The sequence below is a fragment of the Salvia splendens genome, chromosome 9, assembly GCF_004379255.2.
Source record: "Salvia splendens isolate huo1 chromosome 9, SspV2, whole genome shotgun sequence".
NCBI lineage: Eukaryota > Viridiplantae > Streptophyta > Magnoliopsida > Lamiales > Lamiaceae > Salvia > Salvia splendens.
Genome location: NC_056040.1, coordinates 18592772 through 18606173, shown reverse-complemented (window position 1 = coordinate 18606173; position 13402 = coordinate 18592772). Strand labels below are relative to the sequence as shown.

Genomic DNA, 13402 nt, shown 5'->3' with positions numbered 1-13402 from the left:
TGTCCACAAGCTAAGCCAATTTATGGCTTAATCATGTGAAAATCACATGCAAAAAGAGTGCTTAAATATCTAAAAGGATTATATGTTTGACTATGAAGCATGATCAAGTTGGAAATTTCAGTGAATCATCATCAAGACATATGTTTGAATATATTTACTTACACTTGCAATAACAACAATGAAACAAAGGTGATACAAAAAATCAGAAGCGAATGTAGTTTGAGCAGTGTTGACTATGGCTAGAAAGCTTTGGAGCCAGGAAGATCAATCCATTGGAGCTCACCACATTCAACATTTTTGAGTCTCAGGCACATGTCCTGCATAATCTTGCCATCCCTCCAAACAACACTGCTCTCTTCCACCAAGCAGTTGCTCCGGCAGGGCTGTATGGTCTTGATTCTCGTTCCGTTTGGAAGCCCTGTTGGGTGCATCTTCAAGACCTCCACGAATGGCCGTATGTCAAACTCCGCGTCTCCCATGAAGTCGTCCATGCTGAGCGTGTCGTGGTCGTATACCTCAACTAAAACTGGCTGCTCGGTATCTGTAACAGAAAGTGTCAACTCCTCATTCCATTCTGGATTTACATCCTTTCTGATAACTCGAGTCTTCATCCTCTGCATGCCATCATATATAATATATAAACATGCAAATTAAAAGTATAAATGCATGAATATGTAAAATAGGATATTGGGAACCTGAGTGCCCATCCTGACAACAACGTAGGGATCGCTGCTTCGGACGTCGCGCACAGCGAGATTAAGGCCTCTCTTGACACGAATCCGAAGCAATCCCAACAGATTATCCATCACCATATGCGTCGGACTGTGTGCATGCCCCAACACCGGCGATGGCGATGGCGAATGCTCCGCTGCATCGTGGCGCATCGGAGATTCTGTATGTGGAGAACCCGCCGCCATTTATTTATGATCAAACAACAAAATTTCTAATTTTGTTCCCTTATTATGTTTCTTGTCTTAAAAATTCGTTGCCGCCCTGCAAGAAAAGGAGAAATAATTATAGCTAATATGGGAAAAAAATATGATGAGTTTGTTTGTTAAAGGAGAAATAATGTTGTATGTTTGCATGCTTCAAATTTGAGATGAGATGAAGAAGTAGGTTTTTTGGGTTGATTGGAAGTTGTGTTTACCAAATCTCTGGTGTTGGAGTTATTGGAAGAGAGAGGGGACTACCCATTGAAGTTATCAGCATTGAATATATGGGAAAGTATTGTATGTGAGAAATTGAGGTAACCGGTTGTGTTAATGGGACTACAAAGTTGTTGGATTTCATTGCTGCTTAAAACAGGTAATTTACAATTCACCCAAATATTTCATTTGATTAGAAGAAAACGTTCAATTCATCCATATCTCAACCATGCGATGCTTTTTCTTGCTTATAAATAAATCTATGTAGAGAATTAATTATAAATACCTAAATTAATTTTCTTTTTTCAATCTAAAAAGACTCATAAATTAGTTAGACTTTTACGACAAACTTGCCCATTTCGAAAAACTTTCGTGGGGTCAAATCAAATGCCTTAGAGTTCCAAGAGGAAAAGACATAACTTATCTTATGTTTACTCATAACCTAATGAGCAAGAAGAAAGAAACTACTCCTTCATATTCATTAATTTAACCATGACTATAGTAATTTCTTATTCATTTCATTATCACTTGACTTTGATCAAAATTAGTGAATGAGAGTATCAACAAGCTACAGTCAAACATTGAGTCCATATACTTCCACTCATTATTAGACAAAACAAGTCAGAGTTAGGTCCAGCCATCTTAACATGCCAACCCGACTTGGGGTCAGGTTCAACAAAATTTTTGGTTTGAATAGTTAGCCAAATCTATATGAGGGTCAAGCCTGGTCTAAAAAAATTTGCATTGTACATAAAGCATTTCGAATTTAGTAATTTTTTAATTTTTCAAAAATTTTTGGGTGGACCGGCTCAACCCAATTTAAGGAAAGGAACTGTGGCCTTGTGTCGAGCCAACAATATCTGATATTTTGACGCCTCTATTCATTACTATTGGAATTAAATTATATACATCTAGAAAAAGCTAAATATATAGTAGTTTGTTAGAAGCATCGGGACATCAATCAAACTTATTAATCACTTGAAATAGAACCATGTTTCAAGTTATAGCAAACTTAAGATTTTAAAGAATCGATTGAAAGGGTATTTTCATTTCTTTCTTTTTTTTTTAAATTATGAGTATTAAGAAAAATAATGACGTCGTGAGAAGGTAAGCATGAGGATCAATGGTTGCAAAGCAATACTAGTACAATATATGGGGGTGTGATAGCAACATACATTGTTCATTTATATACCAATTAATGATGAAGACAAAGTCAATTACCACGTCACTGCCATCGCTTGTTCTAGGTCAACAACCTTCCCCACTTCCAACATTCTTGCTCACTTCCAAATCCATTTTCAGACAAACATATACATACACGCATTTATATGCGTGACCTACTCATATGATATTCGTGAGCATATTTTGATTAAAGAGAGTTTTTCTCCAAATTATCTTACAAATAAAGATTCATTAAATAATACTCCCTCCGTCCCGGACTACTTGCAATTATTTCCTTTCTGGGCGTCCCAAGTTATTTGCACTATTTCCATTTTTAGTAAAAATTTTCACCTACAGCCGTAATATTTGACTTTGCTATACACTCATTCCTTAATCTCCGTGCCGAAAATGAAACGTGCGAGTAGTGCGGGACGGAGGGAGTACTACGTACGATAAGTTGTTTGGTGTTAAAGTAAAAATGTCAAATGATTTTTTAGATACTGAAAAATCTTAAACAGTCAACATGGGTTGCATATCGAGCCCTTACTGTAGTTTTTCATTTCTAGTTTCTACTTAGTTATGCAATAGCTATTAATCTTCATCATTGTCAATTCTTCCTATTTTCCGCTTAAAGACACACTCAAATTGCACATCAAATTTAATAAATCACAGAAAAAATCCATATTATGTGAACAAAATTTTACTCGTAACATATGGACTATATGAAAATATCATATATCGATATCCAATTTATGAACACTAAATAATGAGTATATATTAGGTGTATGTAGCAAAAAACTTTGAAATAAACATTGAACATTAATTGCATACACATATATAAAAGCTAACTATTTAATTAAACTTACACAATCTCTCCATGTCGACTTATTATCTATTGACTTTTTATTTTATGAAATAACTTAATTCTCAATAATGAATATATATTTATAGTTTGAAAAGAGCTAATTAAGAACAACAATTGTTCCAATTAATAATGATATATGCCTTGGCTCACCCAATTAATATAAAATTGCGTATTTCAGTTATATACTCCATCCGTCCCATGTTATTCGCACTTTTCATTTTAGGTCGTAAATTTAGGATTGATTTTTTAGTGTAATTAAATTAAAATTTTAAGTGTAATGAGACATCAGTTAATAAATGAGCTCTTAACTTAAACTAACATATTAATTAAATGTATTAATTCTAACTTAAACTATAAATAGTGTAAGGAGTTTGTGATAGAGAAAAAAAAACAACAATGCAAGTAACATGAGACATGGGGAGTATGTGTCAATTTTAATAATTTAATAAAAAAAATTTAAAATTCATAAAAAAAATTAGCTTTCAAACAAGAGATGGACCATCTGATTAACAACAGAATGACAAGATTTGTAGATAGGGATGTAGGAATTCAACGGCGTGGATTCCCACAGGTAATAATAGCAACCACAATCATTCCTTCAACGGATGAGAGTCAACATTAGACAAATGCCGTTGGATGAGCCGTTGGGAAGATTGGACGGTGCTGATAAATAACATAATTCAGTTCACACACATACTTATTTGAAGGGTTAAATCTAAGTGGACAAATTTATCCCTGGTAGAGAATGCTTTTCACGTTATTGGAGAAGGCAATAAGGGTATGTACTTGGTTTAACATGGTGAAATACTAGTACAATCGATGTTGTATACAAAACATGTGAATACAAAAAGTGAACATTATCATTTAAATTAGGGATATTGGTATCTAATATCATGAAATTTTAAAAAAGTTGTTTTCCCATAAATTTTGAAATTAGCAAATAATATCACGAACTTTACCCCGAGGTTGTTATTTCCCAACAATGAAAAAATTTACCGGACATTTTTCATTGGTGAGAAATAATAAACTCAAGGTAAAATTTGTGATATTATTTATCAATTTCAAAGTTCGTTAAAAATTCAACTTTTTAAAAGTTCCCGATGTCAATATCCCTTTAAATTAAACTTTTGATTCACATCAAGTAATTTTTATTAATTTTGAAAATAGCAAATTAAATTATACTTATAATTGTCTCATACCATTAAAATTTTTATATTATTTAAATCATATTTTTTTGTTAACTTATGGATAATTTAGCTTTGTTCTATATTATTGTGTCAATTTCTAAATGATTGTTACGTAGTGGTGAAGATAATAATGATGACAATTACTAAGTCCCAACAAATTTTATCAAAATATTAATTGTAAGAGATAATTAAGAAATTATATAAAAGTTATTATTTAATTTCTCTTTTAAAATTATGGGATTGACCAGAAATCAATCAAAGTTTATGGGATTGACCAGAAATCAATCAAAATTATGGGAGTAATTCGTATTTCATTTGAGATGCCCCAAGATAAATTAATTATTTCCTCTTTTTACAAAAATTAACTAGTTTGATTTCTCTAACTTTATTTTCCTTTTTATTTTATAATATCTTCATTTATAATATTTTTTTTATTTTCTCTATGCTTATTAACTAATGATCATTTTTTTAATTTTTATGTTTAGAAAAGAAGCATCACACTTAGCACCGTGAGGAGGTCATTATGTGGAGCTGTCATATATGTGTAATAATTTATCATTTTAGATAAAATCATTCAATTGTATATGTCAATGTTGACTGCAAGATTTTCTCTTCCTTTTTTTGTTTATCGCGAATAAATTATGAAAATGAATATTAATATCAATAGTAGGAGCTATCACTTAGGCTGGCACCGGTCTTAATCATCGACGAATAAGCATACTTTAAGACTTTAGCACTCCCATTTGTTGGAATTGGAATTGGAATTGGAATTTTGGAAGCCATGCAATAAGTAATACTCCTAAGAACTTTGATTTGGTAAGACATAAAAAGGGTGATGTTCTGTTGAATATAACTAGCTCCTAATTTGATATTTTATCTAAGATCTAGTATTAAAGAATTGATGTACTATATATCTTGCATATGCATGTTGCAAATGTACGAAAGGTATTTGTTCTTTCGGGCTATCAAGGTCTTTGGCCTTTCAATTATTGTAACTATTGATATACTAATGAGAGATTGTAATGTCCAAGTCTTTTCACATTCTTCTTAAAGCATATAGAGTAAAAGGGAGGAAAACACTACACAACACATTGTGATATAAGGGTGTGTTATATTGCTAACTTCTTAAGTTACTAACTCATCAATATAGTGTATTAAAAATACCAACATAATGACATTAAAATGTTAACCCATAATATCAACACAATATATTAAAATGTCAACAAAATTATGTGTTGGCATATTAATGTCATCGTGTTGACATTTTTAATACACTGCGTTGATGATGAGTTAGCAGAATTAACAACTTAAGAAAGTTAACAATTAATCAAACTCCTTTATGATATATTTGTCAATTACGCTTTTTATAAATAATTTTGTATCCTCTTCCCTCCCTAACTTTCACCACGGATATATTTCGATATTTAATTCAATAATCGTAGTAGGGAAGTCATTATACGTATTCAATACGCTTAAAGAATTTAAAAAATGTACACAAATACAATAAAGAAACAATAAAGTAGGAACCAAAAATAAAGTATACACCAATATCCATAAGTATCTAGAAGCCCACAAGATATTCAATAAATACCACACAACACATTATTCAATCCGAAGGAAAACACCACAACACATTGTATTTGTCGACGTACGATTTTATAAAATTTGAAATACGACAATAATTTGTGATATATTTGATTACACTTTATATAAATAATTTTTTGTGCTCTTCCCTCCTAACTTTCACCACGGAATATTTCAATATTTAATTTAATAATCGTAGTAAGGAAGTAAGTCATTATCCCAATATGTATACGTATTCAATACGCTTTAAAGAATTAAAAAAATGTACACGAATAATAAATTATGCACCACCCATAATATCTAGAAGATCACAAGATAAACAATAAATAAATTGGAATGGGCCCATTACACGTAGGACCCAACACTTTTATATATCGTCATTATCTGCATTATTTACAAGTCAATAACTACTCTTCCACAGTCAGCTCGCAATTAGCAAGTGCTAAAGCTAAACAATGGGTAATAACATAGTTTTATGGAATTGTAGTCCCTAGTTTATTCCCTGCTTTGCCCTTTTTCCTCACCATAAAATAATCACACCAATAAAAAATAAATTTGAAAATAAAAATTCCCTTAAGTTTCTAGAAAACTTGATTAAGTATAATAATGTAACTAAAAATATATAAGAGCACCCGCAATGCGTCGCGCCGGTGTCTCGTATCTCGTCCTCCGAGACGAGACGGCAGCGAGACGCGTTGCAGCGACCCGTCTCGTCCCGGTCTCGCCGAGACGCCCGTCCCACCGAGACGGCTGGCGCGTCAGCTCGCCACGCGCCCGCGCGACTATGTATTATTCATTTTAAAATAAAAAATTATAAACATTCTTCAGCTTGCAAATATATATTATTCATTTTAAAATAAAAAAATTATATAAATATAAACATGATTTAGCTTGCAAATATGTATTATTCATTTTAAAATATAAAATTATTGTAAATATATATACATTTAAAATCACCGTAAATATTATATACAAAAGTGATATAAGTAGAGCACTAAATATTTATACTTCAAAAATATTTAAAATGTTTATTTTGTTACATAGAGAATAATTAAGATGCATGGATCAAATTATAAGTACTTTAGGATAAAAAAGACTTTAACACAAGATTAAAAATGATTTTAACTAAAGAATAAATATAACAATATAATATATGCTACTTAGTAAAAGTTTAGATTACATAAAGTATTTAAAGGTATTATTTTGATAATAAGAAAATATGAATTGATAAAATAAAAAATGAAAAATAAAAAAAAAATGTTCTTGTTGGGGATTGAACACTAGATATCCTAGTTAGAAATCCAACAACCAAACCATTGGACTACTACATTTATTGAAAATAAAGTATTTTTACACTCTACGGAGGGGGCGGATATGCTATTTTAGGCTTGATTCAATTAAAAATTTAGATTCTCCGGACGGTCGGGTAGGGGCGACCGCCCCCTCCTGCCCCCGGGATCCGCCACTGGATATAGACATCTATGAATCACGGGTTTTCGTCAACTTCAAAAATTAATTTAATTATATTTTTTTCATGTATTTGAGAGAGATAGGAGGATAGAGACCAAAGTCAACCATATGCTGTCACCGAACATGGCAGAATATTAATTATTGTAGTCTCTGATAATTCTTTTGACTTCATCAAACATTTGAAGCATTATTAAATTGATTTAATATATTTAAACTGGGGTTGATTTAGATCTGTTTATAGTAGTATATGATTGTGCGGAGATCCATAATCCTACTACTAGGAGTTAATTAAACACGTAAATAATTTTAGCAGATCAATTTTTAAACCATGTTTCCATGTGATAATTAAACTAATCAATTTTGACCGGATATTTTGATGGTGAAAGACCCGAGTTAAGGACTTAATTATGCGTGTACGCAATTGATGACGTTAATTCAATTATGGAATAGAATAACAATACCAAATTAACTTTTTTAAGCATGTAAACTAAAAGAAATGTTTATAGTTTACTACTCACAAAGTAAGAAAAATAAAAATAGACGAATTAAATATCAAATTTGACTTTTAAGTACGAAATTGATAGACTGGATGAGTGTCAAAGTAAGCCACAGATCAATCTCATGTTAATCAATCTATCAAAATAATCACCTAACATTACACACAAGCTCAAGAATCTAGTGTCTCAATAATAAGTTCGCTAATCTTGGTATGATTGAGCATAAAATTCCTTTAAATTTAATAAAGCTATATTAATGCATCATCCATCCATAAGCTTAAGTCCTTCACTTCGACTAGATCACTTTCTACTTTGGGATCATTCTACATTAGAGGTTCCGAAAACAGGAATCCTTTTTTTACATATGTAAGAATCGGTAAAACAGTAACATGAGATGTGCGTTTAAAAATGTGTTTTGCGTATACGTCTAACACTAAAAAATCGATCATTGATAACACATTGGTTTTGCAAAGTTGATTATGCGGGATCATTACTGAGAGTTATCACAGTTGTTAACAAAATTATTTTATACACAAAACAAAATAATAAATCCATAAAAATTTTCTTTGACGCTCCTTGCTCATTTAGTATGACCTCTTGTTGGAATTTGGATTATATTGGTGAGATCTTTGTTCCAGCAAGTCAAGAGATTATGGTTATATGCTTTTAATATAAGTCATGTGGCTTTCTTAATTTCCAATTGATTTTAAAAAGAAAGTGTCAATAATTTTTTTATAAGCCAACAATTATACATACACCAATATCTGAAAATCATCTTAATCCAGTAATATGAGAACTTTTAGTTTCCTAATAAAGAAAGGAAGAAATCATTTCAGCATCATCAAAATGATGGAAAAATTGAAAGATGATTTATACTACAGCTAGCGATTCTATGCTACCAAAAAGAACAGAGAAAAAAAAATTGAGAAATCGAAATTTCTCAATACAGAGCATAGCTAATCTAAGCCTCCCACGATTCGAGCGTGGGGAAGTTACAGAGAGAGTCGAAGTAATGCTCCCTCGCTCCGCCGTCGGTCGCCGCCGCAGCGTACGAAGGTGAGGCGTCGAGCATGAACGCCGCCGACGTGTCCAGCGTCGGGAATCCGTCCGTCGCTCTCCGCGGCTCCGGTCTAGAGACTGCCGAAGCGGAAGCGCTCGAGCCGCCGATCTTCGCGCCGGTCACCTCCTGCACCATCCACATGAAATTCTCCGGATCCGCGTTGTAGAACGTCGTTGTCGCCGCGCGCTTCGACGGCCGCGCCTTGCGCTTCGCCACCCTGCCGCCGCCGATCGGAGCCACTCGCCGCTGCTGCTGCTGCTGCTTCGAGACGAGAGCCTCGTTCTCCGAAACGCCGGAGACCGTCGGCGTGTGAACCGGCGTCGTCTCCGCCTTGGAGTAGACAGAGTTCAGCATTCCGGATGAGATCTCGGCGCCGGAGATGGAGGTGTGCAGCGCCTTCATTAGGGTTTCGTTTTCCATTGTGAATAGATCGGAAAGCCATGTGTCTGGATACGCTGGGCGGTAGGACCACGGCTGCTCCGCCAGGAGATGATCGTAAGACGCCATTGTTTGTAGCTAGAAATCGACAAATTCTAAATTGATCAGAAATTGACCTTTGAATTTTGACCTAATTTTAGTTGTTAGAGATTTGAAGAAGGGGAAAGGGAGAAGTAGTGAGTTAGAGAGTAGTTGGAAATTGGAATGAATCTGAATGTGAAATGAAACAGAGTGAGAAATGGGAGCTTTATAGAGAGAAGGGAGGGTGGTAAATAAATAGGACGGTGAGAAAGGAAACGCGTTGATACGGCCAGGTGGCAGGCATCTTTTATGCAGATAGGGTATCCACAAATCTATACTCGCCCAGATAGGGTATCCACAAATCTATACTCGCCCGACTCTAAGTCTCAGTCACGTCATCATTTCTCTTATTTTCTGCACCAAGGCTACAACTTGAACAGTTCTGCAGGCCCCATCCAAGCCTCGTCTAGACTACGAACATTAAATTGCACTATTCATTACTTTTACAGCAATAATTTGAAACAATGAATATATAAGACCATCAGCAGTGGAGCGCCCTAAGGCGCGCCACGTCAGCATTTTTATCTTCCTCCTTCTCCACCTGCAGTAGGGCGCCCTAAGGCGCCCCCTATGGCGCGCCACATCATCAATTTTGTAATATTTACAAAATACATACGAATTAAAAAAAACTAAAATACATTTAAAATACGAATTTTAAAAACTTCATTCATTTAATAAAAATTAATACATTACAATGCGAAATAATAAAAAACGCAAACTCAGCGACGGCGGTTACGAGCCCACACTTGCTCAGCCGCCGCTGTAGCCGCCGCCTTCTCGCGCTGCATTTGCGAATAGCATGCCGCCATGGCCTCTTCAACGGCTGCATCGAATGCTTCGTCAATCGAACGACCGGAATCAGACGAACTAGAACTATTGGTGTCTTCGCCGGGATTCATTTTCGTTGGATGTTGAGAGAGAATATGTTGAGAGATAGTCGATATGTTCGTATGCACAACTAATGAGAAATGATATTTATATAAAAAAACGAAACCGCGTGCCATCGTCCGCCGCCTTCACGATGTCGCGGACGATGTCGCGGACGATGGCCATCGTCCGCGACCATCGTCCGCGACGTCCGCAATGGAGCGGACGATGGCTCGGACGATGGCCATCGTCCGCGGTTTAAGTCGCGCCCGAAGCATAGGCCGTGACTATCGTCCGCGACCTATGCCACACACCAACAGTGGGGGCGGAAGATGCGCGCCATCGGGCGTGCCATCGTCCGCCCATTGCGGATGGCCTAAATCTAAATAGAAAATTAATTTTATTCTATCCGAATAAAATTGCAAATGACAAGAAATAAAATACATTAAACATAACATCAATGCTGGAAAACGTTGATGTGTGTCCAAATTTCTTCAATTAGATCTGCTTGGAGGCAAGTGTAGACATGTTCTTCGCACATATCAGTTTCACGAGCCATGACATTGTGAATGTTGAGAGGAACACCTTGCGTTGGAGGGTCGCTTAAAACAGATGAACATGTGATAATGGCGATGGTGTATTCGTTCCATGCTGTGACATTGTCTCCTTCGCCATCCACGATCATGTTATGAAGTAGAACACATCAGTGGACAGTGCCACATACACGACGGTCCGTTCATTATATCCCACCGTTCTTGGAGGACTCCAAATGTATGCTCCACGTCTTTCTGAGGCGTCTCCTGCCTTTGGGCAAACAACAACCTCTTCGGAGTTGTCGGACATGTGATTGTCTTTACGAACACGGGCCATCGCGGGTATATCTCATCTGCCAGATAGTACTCCATAATGTACCGACGATCGTTGGCCGTGAACTCTATGTTTGGCGATTGCCCGACGCATAGCTCGTTGAACACTGGAGACTCGTTCAACACATTGAGGTCATTGTTCGATCTAGTGGCACCAAAGTATGCATGCCAGATCCACTATCGTTGGTCGACAATTGCCTCCAACACGATAGTTGGATGTGTGCCCTTGTGCCGGCTAGTGTATGCACCTCTCCATGTCGTGGGACAATTCTTCCACTGCCAGTGCATGCGGTCGATGTTGCCCAACATTTTGAGGAAGCTGTGCACCCGCTCGTGTAGAGATGTCAAGTGGGCCGAGCCTGGCTCGGGCCCGCCGATGCCCGCCTATATTGAGGCCCAGTCTGACCCAGGCCCATGACTGAGGCGGGCTGGGTTGGACCAGGCTTTTTCTAATTTTGCTAAGCCCAGCCCTGCCCAGGCCCACTTGCCATGTGGGCCCGGGTTGGGCTGGGCTGGGCTTTGTTAAAATTTTTTGTTTAAGTATTTTAAAGATATCCTAAATATATTATTTGCAAAAATAAAACATATAACTTGTATTTTTATATCTCATTAACTAAATCTAAATTTAATAATGTGTTTAAGTTTATTTATGGACTTTGTATCAACAATATTTTTCTTGTTCTTTATTCTATTTAAAAGTAAGTGTATAACTAAAGTAATAACTAATATTGTTAGTTTTGTTAGTAGATGATGACATACGTGTTGATGTTGTATTTTTAAAGCTACAAGTATATGAATTAACTAACAAATTTAAAGAATTCTATAATTATCATCATATATTAAGGTTTGAATACGTAATATTCTTAAAATTAAACTTCAGAATCATCTTTTTTACATCTTGGATTAAAAAATTATAAAAAAATTAGTTGTAATCAAGATTGAATGTTTCATTCATGATTTAGTTGGAAACTTATGTTGATATTAAACTATTACTGTTTGAGTCCATTCGGAGACATCCAAAATATTGGAATGATATAGACAAAATTAACATGTCTCGTGCACAAGATGACATGCATAAATAGAGAAATATACTATTATTAGTGATTAATCACCTAATTACATTTTAAAAAAACTAATTATAGAAGGTGGGCCTCTGATGAGCCTGGGACGGGCATGGGCTGGGCTTCGGATGGTCCTGGGCATGGGTTTACAAAATGGCCCAATTGGAGCCCATCTCAACTAATGAGCCCAGCCCAGGTCCGCTTCGTTTCACTGGTGGGCCTGGCTTGGGCCGGGCTGGCTTGGCCCAGTTGACAACTCTACGCTCGTGCATGTTCACCAACATCTTGGTGTTGTGGGTCGTTGATTTTCTCAAGTACGTATCCTTGAAAGCTTCGATGATCGTCCGACAGAATTTAGCATGGAGATACTCGTCGAACATATCTGCACTAGTGTCGTAAGTGAGTTGTCGTATTACTGATGTGCATTTCTACAATTTCAATAAACTTTGTCGCCTACGACATCGGTGCATTGCATGAAATACGAATCACGAGCAACAACTCTGTTGTCAACATGAAGGAACAAAGGCCACTCCATCCGGAACCGTCGGCGAAACATCTGATCACTCTATCGAGGGTCTCTTGAGAAATAATCGGTGAACAACCGCAAACTAACTTCCTCACAATCTTGATGGATATACATCTGACTCCATGGTACGCTTTGTTCATTCCAAGCTTGAATTGCAGCTTGGTTGCGAGCAACCTCGTTGTTTATTTTCTCTTGGATAGCAAGCATCGTCTCGTTCAACATTTTAATAATGTTCTCGCGGATGGCTTTCTCATCTAGTCGAGAGGGCATTTTGACAGATATAGTGGGAGATTTAGTTTGAGAGGGATTTGAATGATGTAGAATAGAAATGAAAATGTTGAGGAATGATATGATATTTACAGGAAAAATATTCAAATTTAAAAAAAATTGAGTTGGATCCGGCCCACGTCCCGAGTCTTGTCCTGGGCCCCGAAAAACGTACCTCGAACCCACCAGGCCCCGAAAAACCCATCTCCAACCTGTCAGGCCCTAGACCGGACCTCAGTGGTGGTCTGGCCCTAGCATTGGGGATGGCCTTAGTACTTAATAGAGAATTTGGAAATGAGACAAGTTTGAAAAAGTTACTCGTATTAG

General features: G+C 36.2%; 2 protein-coding genes and 1 non-coding gene across 3 annotated transcripts; 1 reads left to right on the top strand and 2 right to left on the bottom strand.

Annotated features, from left to right (window-relative positions):
• Positions 1–143: 143 nt before the first annotated feature.
• LOC121747572 (protein C2-DOMAIN ABA-RELATED 4-like) lies at positions 144–920 on the bottom strand. The gene is made up of 2 exons (XM_042141641.1): positions 696–920; positions 144–614 (listed from the first exon to the last, which is right to left on the bottom strand). The coding sequence occupies exons 1-2, from the start codon at positions 915–917 to the stop codon at positions 240–242; spliced, it is 597 nt and encodes a 198-aa protein (XP_041997575.1). The 5' UTR covers positions 918–920; the 3' UTR covers positions 144–239.
• Positions 921–8662: 7742 nt separating this feature from the next.
• Positions 8663–9641, bottom strand: LOC121746668 (calmodulin-binding protein 25-like). Its single transcript, XM_042140580.1, has one exon. It carries the CDS (start codon positions 9474–9476, stop codon positions 8871–8873), a length of 606 nt encoding a protein of 201 aa, XP_041996514.1. The 5' UTR covers positions 9477–9641; the 3' UTR covers positions 8663–8870.
• A 2580-nt stretch (positions 9642–12221) lies between these two features.
• On the top strand, positions 12222–12322 carry LOC121749913. The gene has a single exon (XR_006039720.1). It is a non-coding gene; the product is annotated as a U6 spliceosomal RNA (small nuclear RNA).
• The last annotated feature ends 1080 nt before the right edge of the window (positions 12323–13402 follow it).

Bases quoted from the DNA above. Each gene is read 5' to 3' on its own strand.
- LOC121747572 (XM_042141641.1), bottom strand. From the start codon at position 917: ATGGCGGCGGGTTCTCCACATACAGAATCTCCGATGCGCCACGATGCA. The intron at 615-695 runs GTTCCCAATATC...GATGGCATGCAG, and splicing joins TTGTCAGGATGGGCACTCAG to AGGATGAAGACTCGAGTTAT.
- LOC121746668 (XM_042140580.1), bottom strand. From the start codon at position 9,476: ATGGCGTCTTACGATCATCTCCTGGCGGAGCAGCCGTGGTCCTACCGC.